This window comes from Cololabis saira, chromosome 19 (assembly GCF_033807715.1).
Source record: "Cololabis saira isolate AMF1-May2022 chromosome 19, fColSai1.1, whole genome shotgun sequence".
Lineage (NCBI taxonomy): Eukaryota > Metazoa > Chordata > Actinopteri > Beloniformes > Belonidae > Cololabis > Cololabis saira.
Genome location: NC_084605.1, coordinates 1,259,262 through 1,272,029, shown reverse-complemented (window position 1 = coordinate 1,272,029; position 12,768 = coordinate 1,259,262). Strand labels below are relative to the sequence as shown.

The 12,768-nt window shown below is 40.8% G+C and overlaps 1 protein-coding gene across 1 annotated transcript in view; it reads right to left on the bottom strand.

Annotated features, from left to right (window-relative positions):
* Positions 1 to 12,768, bottom strand: part of ryr2a (ryanodine receptor 2a (cardiac)) — a 267,704-nt gene that overhangs the window by 9,891 nt on the left and 245,045 nt on the right. The window contains 8 exon segments of the mRNA XM_061709313.1: positions 1,198 to 1,258; positions 3,265 to 3,398; positions 4,379 to 4,420; positions 6,694 to 6,828; positions 8,290 to 8,461; positions 8,526 to 8,608; positions 9,436 to 9,522; positions 10,573 to 10,708. Of these exon segments, the coding sequence (XP_061565297.1) occupies positions 1,198 to 1,258; positions 3,265 to 3,398; positions 4,379 to 4,420; positions 6,694 to 6,828; positions 8,290 to 8,461; positions 8,526 to 8,608; positions 9,436 to 9,522; positions 10,573 to 10,708 (850 nt within the window).

Here is a 12,768-nt window from a genome sequence, read left to right as displayed (position 1 = left end):
TTTAGTAAAGCCTATAGTTAGTGTTTAGTAAACCTTTTGTCCATTTTTCCTGTAGTTTCTTGTGCCGGCCCTCCTTTTTTCTCTTTTGTGCATGTTTGCAGGCTGGAGCCTCGGGAGCTGCGTTCTGGCCTGCGGTCCCGGTCCCCCCCCCCCCATCCCCGATCATCCCCCTGCTGCTTCCACCTGCCTGCCAGTTTTTGGTTTTATTGGACCAAACATCAACAGTTTTTGGTTTTATTGGACCAAACATTAACAGTTTTTGGTTTTATTGGACCAAACATTAACAGTTTTTGGTTTTATTGGACCAAACATCCACAGTTTTTGGTTTTATTGGACCAAACATTAACAGTTTTTGGTTTTATTGGACCAGTTTTTGGTTTTATTGGACCAAACATTAACAGTTTTTGGTTTTATTGGACCAGTTTTTGGTTTTATTGGACCAAACATCAACAGTTTTTGGTTTTATTGGACCAAACATCAACAGTTTTTGGTTTTATTGGACCAAACATCAACAGTTTTTGGTTTTATTGGACCAAACATCAACAGTTTTTGGTTTTATTGGACCAAACATCAACAGTTTTTGGTTTTATTGGACCAAACATCAACAGTTTTTGGTTTTATTGGACCAAACATTAACAGTTTTTGGTTTTATTGGACCAAACATCAACAGTTTTTGGGTTTATTGGACCAAACATTAACAGTTTTTGGGTTTATTGGACCAAACATTAACAGTTTTTGGGTTTATTGGACCAAACATTAACAGTTTTTGGTTTTATTGGACCAGTTTTTGGTTTTATTGGACCAAACATCAACAGTTTTTGGGTTTATTGGACCAAACATTAACAGTTTTTGGTTTTATTGGACCAAACATTAACAGTTTTTGGTTTTATTGGACCAGTTTTTGGTTTTATTGGACCAGTTTTTGGTTTTAATGGACCAGTTTTTGGTTTTATTGGACCAAACATCAACAGTTTTTGGGTTTATTGGACCAAACATTAACAGTTTTTGGTTTTATTGGACCAAACATTAACAGTTTCTGGTTTTATTGGACCAGTTTTTGGGTTTATTGGACCAAACATTAACAGTTTTTGGTTTTATTGGACCAAACATCAACAGTTTTTGGTTTTATTGGACCAAACATCAACAGTTAATGGTTTTATTGGACCAAACATCAACAGTTTTTGGTTTTAAACTCACATTGTCGGTAAAAACGACTCCGAGTTTCCAGATCTGGTATTTGACGTCGATGGAGTTCAGGCTGAAAAAGAGAAAAAGAGAAAGAGGAGGAAACATTGAATCTTTTTCACGCGCAGGAAAAAAACACGTGACGATACATTTATGGTTGTTTTTTTTTTGTTGCACGAATTTCCAGAAAATTACATTCTTTATTGTTTATTTCACTCATTAAAAGAAAAACAAAACAGTTCAATATAATTACAGTAAAACAAATCTCTTTCCTGGAATCAAAGGGGAACAAAAAGAAGAATAAGATTATTTTATCTGTCCCTTTTTCCTAAGAAATCACATCTCAATTAATGTAATAATAAAAGAAAAACAAATTACGCAATTAAAAAAAAACACTTTCCAATAAACATAATAAAAAAAAAATATATATATATATATAAAAATGTATATTTAAATATATATAATATGTAACAAAAAAACAAAACCAAAACTACAACAAAGTTATAAAATAACACCAAATATCTGTTGTCAAACACAGATAGTCATATTCTTTTTTGATTCAAAGAAAAAAAAAATATGACAATGGTGCTAAAAAGAGAGAGAGAAAAAAAAAGCCACCTAAATTAACAATTATCATATTTCTTCATAACTGGATTTATTATAACAGGATTTCTGCTTTTTGGAGGAGGGGGATTCCTGGTCTACCGACAAACGCGTAAGTCGTCGACAGCTGTTCTGGCTCTCTCAGAGCTGCCGGACGAGGCTGAAGGATCAAGCAAGGTGATCAACACTCAGACTTTAACGCTGGGGGAGCTAAATCACAGAAAATGAAATATGAAAATATTTTAGTTTTTTCTGAATTTTTATTTAAAGCCTGGGATAGAAGGAGAAAGGAAACTTATATGGGATAAAATCCTCAATTAGTGTGTGTTTCTCTGTGACATGGACTGCATATTATTATGGTATGGATGGGTTAATAGTCTGTAAGGGCTGGTTTGGCTGTTGTGGAGTGAGTTATGATATGATCTAATTATGGACATGGGTATGGGGGGGGCTGTGCGTGTGGGTCGCTATTTCTGTGGGAGTATTTTTTGTTCCTGTTCTAGTGTGGGATATTTTATTTTATTTTGTTTTAATTTTAATTTTATTTATTATTATTATTTGTAGCTGCTTATTATCATTATTATTATTTGTAGCTGGAAGTCGGTGGTTCACACACCGGAATGTTATATTTTGATGTAATTAATGTGTCTGTGTAATCCCATGAGGGACGGGTCGTTTAAATGTCCGGACACAAAAATAAAATAATTCATTCATTCATTCATTGACAGGCTGGCGGCGTCTTTGAGCTCATTGGTAAGATGGAGAAGACCCTGGAGAAGTTGGAAGCTCGGCTTGGCGGGAATTGATCACTAATTTGTCTGATTGGAGTCGCCATTGATGAACCAGAGACTGAAGGCAGACGGAAAATTACTGAGTCTGCCTGTTTTCAGTATAATTGTTGATTCTATAATCTGACCTTGACAGAGCGGCTTGGCAGGTGAGTCCAGTCACAATCTCCCTGGTGGAATGTAAACAAGGTGACTCTGCCCCCACTAACCCTCCCCTCTCAGGAACATCTGTGGACCTGTTTCAGAACTGACCGAGCCATCTGATAACACCAAGGACATTGGCTGAGGAGCAGCTCTGGGCAAAGTTCACAGACTTACCGCTCACACACACTTACTGATAACCACCTCCCTCATCTCAACGCCTTCCCCGGCTCCAGCCCCCCTCTTATCAGCCCCCCAACAGTCTCCGGGTTCGAGCACCACGAAGCCGCGGCGATCACTTGGATGAACTGTGCCGGGGTTACACGGCGGCGAGGGAACTGATTTAGTCCAGATAAATTAAACTCACACAGCGACCAGCGAGCTGTCCCTCCGCGGTTTCCTCTTCTTCTTTAGTCCAGATTAAAACATTAAAACATTAATAAAACATTAAACTCACACAGCGACCAGCGAGCTGTCCCTCCGCGGTTTCCTCTTCTTCTTTAGTCCAGATTAAAACATTAAAACATTAATAAAACATTAAACTCACACAGCGACCAGCGAGCTGTCCCTCCGCGGTTTCCTCTTCTTCGGGGCGTCACTGAAATCCAGCGCAGCTTTATCTAATCCCAGTAACTCGCTGATGCGGTCGTGGCCGTAGAACTCTCCATACTTATCCATCACCTGGAGGAGAGACGGACGGACAGATCGGTGGAATTACACCTTAAATTACACCTTAAATTACACCTTAAACCGTTTAAAACTAAGCTGGCTTCAGAAACTCTCAGGCCCTGTTTCCACGTATCAAAAACGCTGGTGTTTTCATCCGTTTTGTTCATTCATTTACACGAAAACGAAGCTCAAAGTCTCCAAAAACCGACCTGTGACACCTGTGGTTATAATTAGTTTGTAACCGTCAATATTTTCTTGTATTTTACCTGTTTTATATTCTAACGTTACACTTAAAAGTAACTCCACTTCTCTGTCACTCCAAACCAAAGACTCTGGTTCATCTTGGAAGTAACTGGAAGTTACTCGTGTCATTTGTTGATGTTTTTTTCCAGGATTCTGATTGGCTAGCATGACTTTATCTTCTCGTTACACTGCCCCCTGTAGGTTTGGCTGCTCATAGCACCTTAACAGATATTTATACAGGTTCCTGGAAATGATGGGATTTTTTGACGTAGAGCGGGAAATATCCGTTTCTGAGAAATTTTGAGAAAAAAGTCGAAATATTGAGAAAAAGTCGAAATCTTGTGAAAAAAGACGAAATTTTGAGAAAAAAGTCAAAATTTTGAGATAAAAGTTGAGAAAAAGTCAAAATTTTGAGAAAAAGTTGAAATTTTGAGAAAAAAGTCGAAATGTTGAGAAAAAAGTCGAGAAAAAAGAAAAACAGACTTTATCTTCTCGTTACACTGCCCCCTGCAGGTTTGGCTGCTCATAGCACCTTAACAGCTATTTATGCAGGTTCCTGGAAATGATGGGATTTTTATAAACGTAGAGGTGGAAATATCTGTTTTTGGAAATACCCGGCTCTGTGGAAACGTGGCCTGAAGCTGTTACCATGGCAACCTAACCAAGTTCCTTTTTGTCCCAAAGTAGAAATGGGTTAATAACTTAGTTAATAACTAACTCCCACATATCAAAGAAACAACAGCACTCACCTTCCTCTTCACAAACTTATCCCAATAGTTGTTGGGAAAGATCTGGAAGAAGAAAAGACAAAATATGGATTATTATTATTATTATTATTATTAGCGCCACGGGGCATCTATTGTTATCCTGTGTGTTTTTTATTTATTTTTAATTTTTTTCATTTTCCGGACAGATTTCGGTTCGCTACTCCTCCTACAGATTTCAGAGAACCCAGGCGAATCATATATCAAGAACATTTGTCTCAATCGGGAATAGTGTGCTATGACTTTTGGTGTTGAAATTCGCATTTTTACCAAAGTTATTCCCAAAAAACGGCAAAAAAAAAACATTCAAAGTGGATGGGAAAAGGTAAAAAAAAAAGGCAAAATTCACCTTTTTTCTGAGTCACGTGACTTTCTCATAATTGCACGTAGAAATGTCATTCAAACTTCAAAACGGAGGAAAACTTCTCTTCTATCCAAAACATTTTTTCTAAAATGTACACTTTTCAAGATATGAGCACACAAGCGACGACTGGAAATCACTTTTTCGTTAAAGCGGCGCCAATACCTGCCTCTGTCTCCATTGGCTGTAATGTAATCAAGTTTTCTTCAAAAGAATCTCACTCTGTCTTCGCACTGAGCTTACTCACTCATTTTAAGGAATATCTGAATAAAATTAAGATTGTCAGAATCTGCCGGGTTCTGTGTCTCTCACGATGTCTTTGTTTTTCTGCTAGGAGCTACAGTTTGATCACAAATGGGAGTTATTTGAGACCTTGTCAGAATCCAAAATCTGTGTTTTTCTCACAGCCAAACCAGAAGGTTCTGAAGTGGAGGTTCTTGTTGCCGGGGCAACCAGAGCTCAGCTGCTGACTCATTCAGCCAGAACTGGTCACATGACTCAGTCAGTACAGACTTCATATACTTTAACCTGGAAAATGGAATCCAACACTTGAAGATTCTTCAACAACGGACTTTTCATATCATTTGAACAACTGAGGAGGAAACTCGTCCAATCAGAGCTTTTTCTGTTTTCTCCAGCTAAGATCCTTCCTGAGAGCGAACCATCATCAATGATGTTGACAGATTTCACATACATTCATTTCTAAAATGTATTGTCATGTATCACATTATTGTCTCAGAAAACGATATAACACCTTTTTGAAAATGTGGCAGCGTTTCCTAAACCGTATCGATACATCGATACACCAAGTATTAATGCTAGTGAAGCACCGATTGTTCGGTAACCGAAATTGTTCGGCCCGAAAATGGCAAAAAAACACTTTCGATGTTCGGGGGAATAAGTGGGAAAAAAACGAACAATTAATAACGGCGTTGTAAAATAAGGAAATAGACTGGCCGCTCCGTCCCGTAACGTTGCGCAACACATAAATCGTTGGCCAACCTAAAACTAAACCCCATAAGAATTTTACCAACATTCACCAGGAGGTGGAACCAAAACAACATAATGCTGGAAATTAAAACATTTCATTTTTTTATGTTCAATAAATATTTTCTACCTTGTAATTTTGTAAAATATTTTTTTCTTTGAAAAGCATAAATCAAATGTATTTGATTTATGCAATGGTGAAAAAATTGGCAAAATAAATGAAAAACTGCTGAAGAACCATGTTCGGTATTGTTCACTAATCACTAATTAATGCAGTTGTCGGGGGAAGTTTATCCTTTATCACCTTATATTATTATCTACTTTTGGTTTATTGATATGATTGTTACATTGCAAAGCTGAAAATAAAATAGTAATAAAAAACCCAACAAATCTACTCACTGCGTGTTGATAACGAGCCAGTAGGAATGGGTGATATTTTACCGTTCACGATAAACCGTCAAAAAATTCCCCACGGTAAGAATTTGTATCTCACGGTAAAAATGATAAATTCCCGTTGATGATGTTTTTGTGTAAAACTGATTTATGGAAGGAAGGAAGGAAGGAAGGTAGGAAGGTAGGAAGGAAGGAAGGAAGGAAGGAAGGAAGGAAGGAAGGAAGGAAGGAAGGAATGAAGGTAGGAAGGAAGGAAGGAAGGAATGAAAGGGAAGAAGGAAGGAGAGAGCAGGAGGAAAGAAGAAAGAAAGAAAGAAAGAAAGAAAGAAAGAAAGAAAGAAAGAAAGAAAGAAAGAAAGAAAAATTCCCGTTGATGAGGTTTTTGTGTAACAAACATGGTGGATCTGAGAGAGAGATAGATTTATAGTTATAAAGATTTTTTTTTATCGTCATTTTTATCGTTATGGGGATAAATGCCAGAAATTATCGTGATACATTTTTTAATTCATACCGCCCATCCCTACCAGCCGGTCCCACTAACGAGCAGCAACTAATGAACTCACTGGGTGTTGATAACGAGCCGGTCCCACTGGCCCTTGATATCGTCCTCCGACGGCTGCTCCGTGATGTAAAGGCCGTCAAACTCCAACTTCCTGGCCACTTCCTTCTCCCGCTTGAAGATCACCAGGGGGACCTGCAACGTAGCATAGCGTTAGCATCACGTTAGCATCACCAGGGGGACCTGCAACGTAGCATAGCGTTAGCATCACGTTAGCATCAACAGGGGGACCTGCAACGTAGCATAGCGTTAGCATCACGTTAGCATAACCAGGGGGACCTGCAATGTAGCATAGCGTTAGCATCACGTTAGCATCAACAGGGGGACCTGCAATGTAGTATAGCGTTAGCATCATGTTAGCATCACCAGGGGGACCTGCAACGTAGCATAGTGTTAGCATCACGTTAGCATCACCAGGGGGACCTTCAACGTAGCATAGCGTTAGCATCACGTTAGGATCACCAGGGGGACCTGCAACGTAGCATAGCGTTAGCATCACGTTAGCATCAACAGGGGGACCTGCAAAGTAGCATAGCGTTAGCATCACGTTAGCATAACCAGGGGGACCTGCAACGTAGCATAGCGTTAGCATCACGTTAGCATCAACAGGGGGACCTGCAACGTAGCATAGCGTTAGCATCACGTTAGCATCACCAGGGGGACCTGCAACGTAGCATAGCGTTAGCATCATGTTAGCATCACCAGGGGGACCTGCAACGTAGCATAGCGTTAGCATCACGTTAGGATCACCAGGGGGACCTGGACCGTAGCATAGCGTTAGCATCACGTTAGCATCACCAGGGGGACCTGCAACGTGGCATAGCGTTAGCATCACGTTAGCATCACCAGGGGGACCTGCAACGTAGCATAGCGTTAGCATAGCGTTATCACCAGGGGGACCTGCAACAGTAGCATAGCGTTAGCATAGCATTAGCATCACCAGGGGGACCTGCAACGTAGCATCACGTTAGCATCACCAGGGGGACCTGCAACGTAGCATAACGTAGTAGCGCAACGTAGTATAAGTATTTATTCTACCTTTGGACAGTAGTATAAGTATTTATTCTACCTTTGGACAGTAGTATAAGTATTTATTGTACCTTTAGACAGTAGTATAAGTATTTATTGTACCTTTAGACAGTAGTATAAGTATTTATTCTACCTTTGGACAGTAGTATAAGTATTTATTGTACCTTTAGACAGTAGTATAAGTATTTATTGTACCTTTAGACAGTAGTATAAGTATTTATTCTACCTTTGGACAGTAGTATAAGTATTTATTGTACCTTTAGACAGTAGTATAAGTATTTATTGTACCTTTAGACAGTAGTATAAGTATTTATTGTACCTTTAGACAGTAGTATAAGTATTTATTCTACCTTTAGACAGTAGTATAAGTATTTATTGTACCTTTAGACAGTAGTATAAGTATTTATTGTACCTTTAGACAGTAGTATAAGTATTTATTGTACCTTTAGACAGTAGTATAAGTATTTATTGTACCTTGAGACAGTAGTATAAGTATTTATTGTACCTTTAGGCAGTAGTATAAGTATTTATTGTACCTTGAGACAGTAGTATAAGTATTTATTCTACCTTTAGGCAGTAGTATCCGATGATGCAGCAGAAGGAGATGACTGTGTGCAGCACGGCCAGGATTCTCAGCGTTGGTTCCATGTAGCCGCTACTTTCCTCCAGGACGAACCGCACGGTGACGGGCGTGGCCGGCTCCCGGCTGGCGTTAGCGTTAGCCGGTTCCCCGAGCGGCGGTTCCCCGAGCGGCGGTTCCCCGAGCGGCGGTTCCCCCGAGCGGCGGTTCCCCGGCCGGCGGTTCCCACCGGAACCCGGCGGCCTCGGCGTCTCGGCAGACGTACTCGACCTCCTTCTCCTCCACCAGCGCCGACGACGTGGAAACCTGGAGGGAGAAATTAATTAATGACCCTCTGGTCATCCCCGCTGCTGCTTCCACCTGCCTGCGCCCCCCCCCCCCCCCCCCTCTGGTCATCCCGCTGCTGCTTCCACCTGCCTGCGCCCCCCCCCTCTGGTCATCCCGCTGCTGCTTCCACCTGCCTGTGGTCCCCACCCCCCTCTGGTCATCCCGCTGCTGCTTCCACCTGCCTGCGCCCCCCCCTCTGGTCATCCCGCTGCTGCTTCCACCTGCCTGTGGTCCCCCAATAGGGATGGGCGGTATGGATTAAAAAATGTATCACGATAATTTCTGGCATTTATCCCGATAACGATTAAAAAAAATACCAATACAAAAACGTTATCAACGGGAAGTTCTCTTTCTTTCTTTCTTTCTTTCTTTCTTTCTTTCTTTCTTTCTTTCTTTCTTTCTTTCTTTCTTTCTTTCTTTCTTTCTTTCTTTCTTTCTTTCTTTCTTTCTTTCTTTCTTTCTTTCAAAGTGCTGTATAAATAAAGTTTGATTTGATTCCTGACGTTTGTTAACTTATAAATGACGTTTGTTACCGTGTAAATGACGTTTGTTACCTTGTAAATGACGTTTGTTACCTTGTAAATGACGTTTATTACCTTGTAAATGACGTTTGTTACCTTGTAAATGATGTTTGTTAAATTATAAATGACGTTTGTTACCTTGTAAATGACATTTGTTACCGTGTAAATGACGTTTGTTACCTTGTAAATGACGTTTGTTACCTTATAAATGACATTTGTTACCGTGTAAATGACGTTTGTTACCTTGTAAATGACGTTTGTTACCTTGTAAATGACGTTTGTTACCTTGTAAAACAGCAGGATGAAGTTGATGGCGAAGGCGACGAACAACGCCAACATCCTCATGTTGTAGAAGTTTCTGGCAAAGTAGTTCTGCAGGAAAACGAGAGGACGGACCGAGATCAGGACACGACTCAGCGTTTTTATCTCCTGTCAGTCATTTAGCACAAAAACAGCTACGCTACAAATGAGCCTGAACAACAACAAAGGTCGCGCTACGCTCAAATCTGTTTCCGCTACGCTCAAATCTGCTCCCGCTACGCTCAGATCTGTTTCCGCTACACTCAAATCTGTTTCCGCTACACTCAGATCTGTTTCCGCTACGCTCAAATCTGTTTCCGCTACGCTCAAATCTGTTTCCGCTATGCTCAAATCTGTTTCCGCTACGCTCAAATCTGTTTCCGCTACACTCAAATCTGTTTCCGCTACATTCAGATCTGTTTCCGCTACGCTCAGATCTGTTTCCGCTACGCTCAAATCTGTTTCCGCTACGCTCAAATCTGTTTCCGCTACGCTCAAATCTGTTTCCGCTACGCTCAAATGTGTTTCCGCTACACTCAAATCTGCTACGCTCAAATCTGTTTCCGCTACGCTCAAATCTGCTTCCACTACGCTCAAATCTGCTTCCGCTACGCTCAAATCTGTTTCCACTACGCAGAGATCTGCTTCCGCTACGCTCATATTTGGTCCCGCTACACTAAAATTTGCTTCTGCTATGCTAAGATTTGTTTGAGCTACGCCCAGACCTGTTTCCGCTACACTCAAATGTGTTTCCGCTACGCTCAAATCTGTTTCCGCTACGTTCCAATCTGTTTCCGCTACACTAAGATTTGCTTCTGCTATGCTAAGATTTGTTTGCGCTACGCTCAGATTTGGTCCCGCTACGCTCAGATCTGTTTCCGCTACGCTCAGATTTAGAAGAAAAAAAAAGTTAGACTAGTTTTCTTGAAACAAGACCTTTTTTTAACTTTTTTAGAAATCAGGGAACTTTTTGAGCTACTGGTTTTTAAACCAGTGAGCTACTGGTTTCTTGCGATGGAACGTTAGCTGGTACCAGTAGTTCACTGGTTTATAAACCGGTTTATAGGGACGTTAGCCGGTTTCTAGCGACGTTAGCCGGTTTCTAGCGACGTTAGCTCGTACCAGCAGCTTCCTCTTGTACGCCAGGATCTTCTTGAAAAACGCCGACTCCTGCACGTCGGGCTCGTCGGCCTTCGGGCTGTGAAGCTTCTTCAGTTTGGTTTTCTCGTTCTTCTGTTTCTCCGGCGGGTCCAAGTCTCTGAAACCAGACAAACATTCAGACAAACATTCGCTCACCTTTAGCTCGTTTAGCTAGTTTACCGCAGGACGACGGAGGAGAGCTCGTACTCGTAGGTTCGGTCCGGTTGGGATTCGGCCACCGGCGCGTTGCTCTTCTCCTCACCAGAAAAACTCATCGTCTGAAAGGAAAATAAAATAAAATGTTTAGCTCTAATTTTAGTTGCTACTTAAGGAGGGCTAAAGTTAGAAAAACTATGTCAGATAAACCATTTCAATCTGAATTTGAAGATTTGCTCCGATTACGCTCAAATATAATCCTGTTACGCTCAGATTTGCTCCCGTTACGCTCAAATATGCGCCTGAGTGTAGCAGAAGCAAATCTGAGCGTAACGGGAGTATATTTGAGCGTAACAGGAGTATATTTGAGCGTAACAAGAGTATATTTGAGCGTAACGGGAGCAAATCTGAGCGTAACGGGAGTATATTTGAGCGTAACAGGAGTATATTTGAGCGTAACAAGAGTATATTTGAGCGTAACGGGAGCAAATCTGAGCGTAACGGGAGTATATTTGAGCGTAACAGGAGTATATTTGAGCGTAACAGGAGTATATTTGAGCGTAACAGGAGTATATTTGAGCGTAACAAGAGTATATTTGAGCGTAACGGGAGTATATTTGAGCGTAACAAGAGTATATTTGAGCGTAACGGGAGTATATTTGAGCGTAACGGGAGTATATTTGAGCGTAACAGGAGTATATTTGAGCGTAACGGGAGTATATTTGAGCGTAACGGGAGTATATTTGAGCGTAACGGGAGTATATTTGAGCGTAACAAGAGTATATTTGAGCGTAACGGGAGCAAATATGAGCGTAACGGGAGTATATTTGAGCGTAACAAGAGTATATTTGAGCGTAACGGGAGTATATTTGAGCGTAACAAGAGTATATTTGAGCGTAACGGGAGTATATTTGAGCGTAACGGGAGCAAATATGAGCGTAACGGGAGTATATTTGAGCGTAACGGGAGTATATTTGAGCGTAACGGGAGCAAATATGAGCGTAACGGGAGTATATTTGAGCGTAACGGGAGTATATTTGAGCGTAACGGGAGCAAATCTGAGCGTAACGGGAGTATATTTGAGCGTAACAGGAGTATATTTGAGCGTAACGGGAGTATATTTGAGCGTAACAGGAGTATATTTGAGCGTAACAAGAGTATATTTGAGCGTAACAGGAGTATATTTGAGCGTAACAGGAGTATATTTGAGCGTAACGGGAGCAAATCTGAGCGTAACGGGAGTATATTTGAGCGTAACAGGAGTATATTTGAGCGTAACAGGAGTATATTTGAGCGTAACGGGAGTATATTTGAGCGTAACAGGAGTATATTTGAGCGTAACGGGAATATATTTGAGCGTAACAGGAGTATATTTGAGCGTAACGGGAGCAAATCTGAGCGTAACGGGAGTATATTTGAGCGTAACAGGAGTATATTTGAGCGTAACAGGAGTATATTTGAGCGTAACGGGAGTATATTTGAGCGTAACGGGAGCAAATCTGAGCGTAACGGGAGTATATTTGAGCGTAACAGGAGTATATTTGAGCGTAACAGGAGTATATTTGAGCGTAACAGGAGTATATTTGAGCGTAACGGGAGTATATTTGAGCGTAACGGGAGCAAATCTGAGCGTAACGGGAGTATATTTGAGCGTAACAGGAGTATATTTGAGCGTAACAAGAGTATATTTGAGCGTAACAGGAGTATATTTGAGCGTAACAGGAGTATATTTGAGCGTAACGGGAGCAAATCTGAGCGTAACGGGAGTATATTTGAGCGTAACAGGAGTATATTTGAGCGTAACAGGAGTATATTTGAGCGTAACGGGAGTATATTTGAGCGTAACAGGAGTATATTTGAGCGTAACGGGAATATATTTGAGCGTAACAGGAGTATATTTGAGCGTAACAGGAGTATATTTGAGCGTAACGGGAGTATATTTGAGCGTAACAGGAGTATATTTGAGCGTAACAGGAGTATATTTGAGCGTAACAGGAGTATATTTGAGCGTAACAAGAGTAT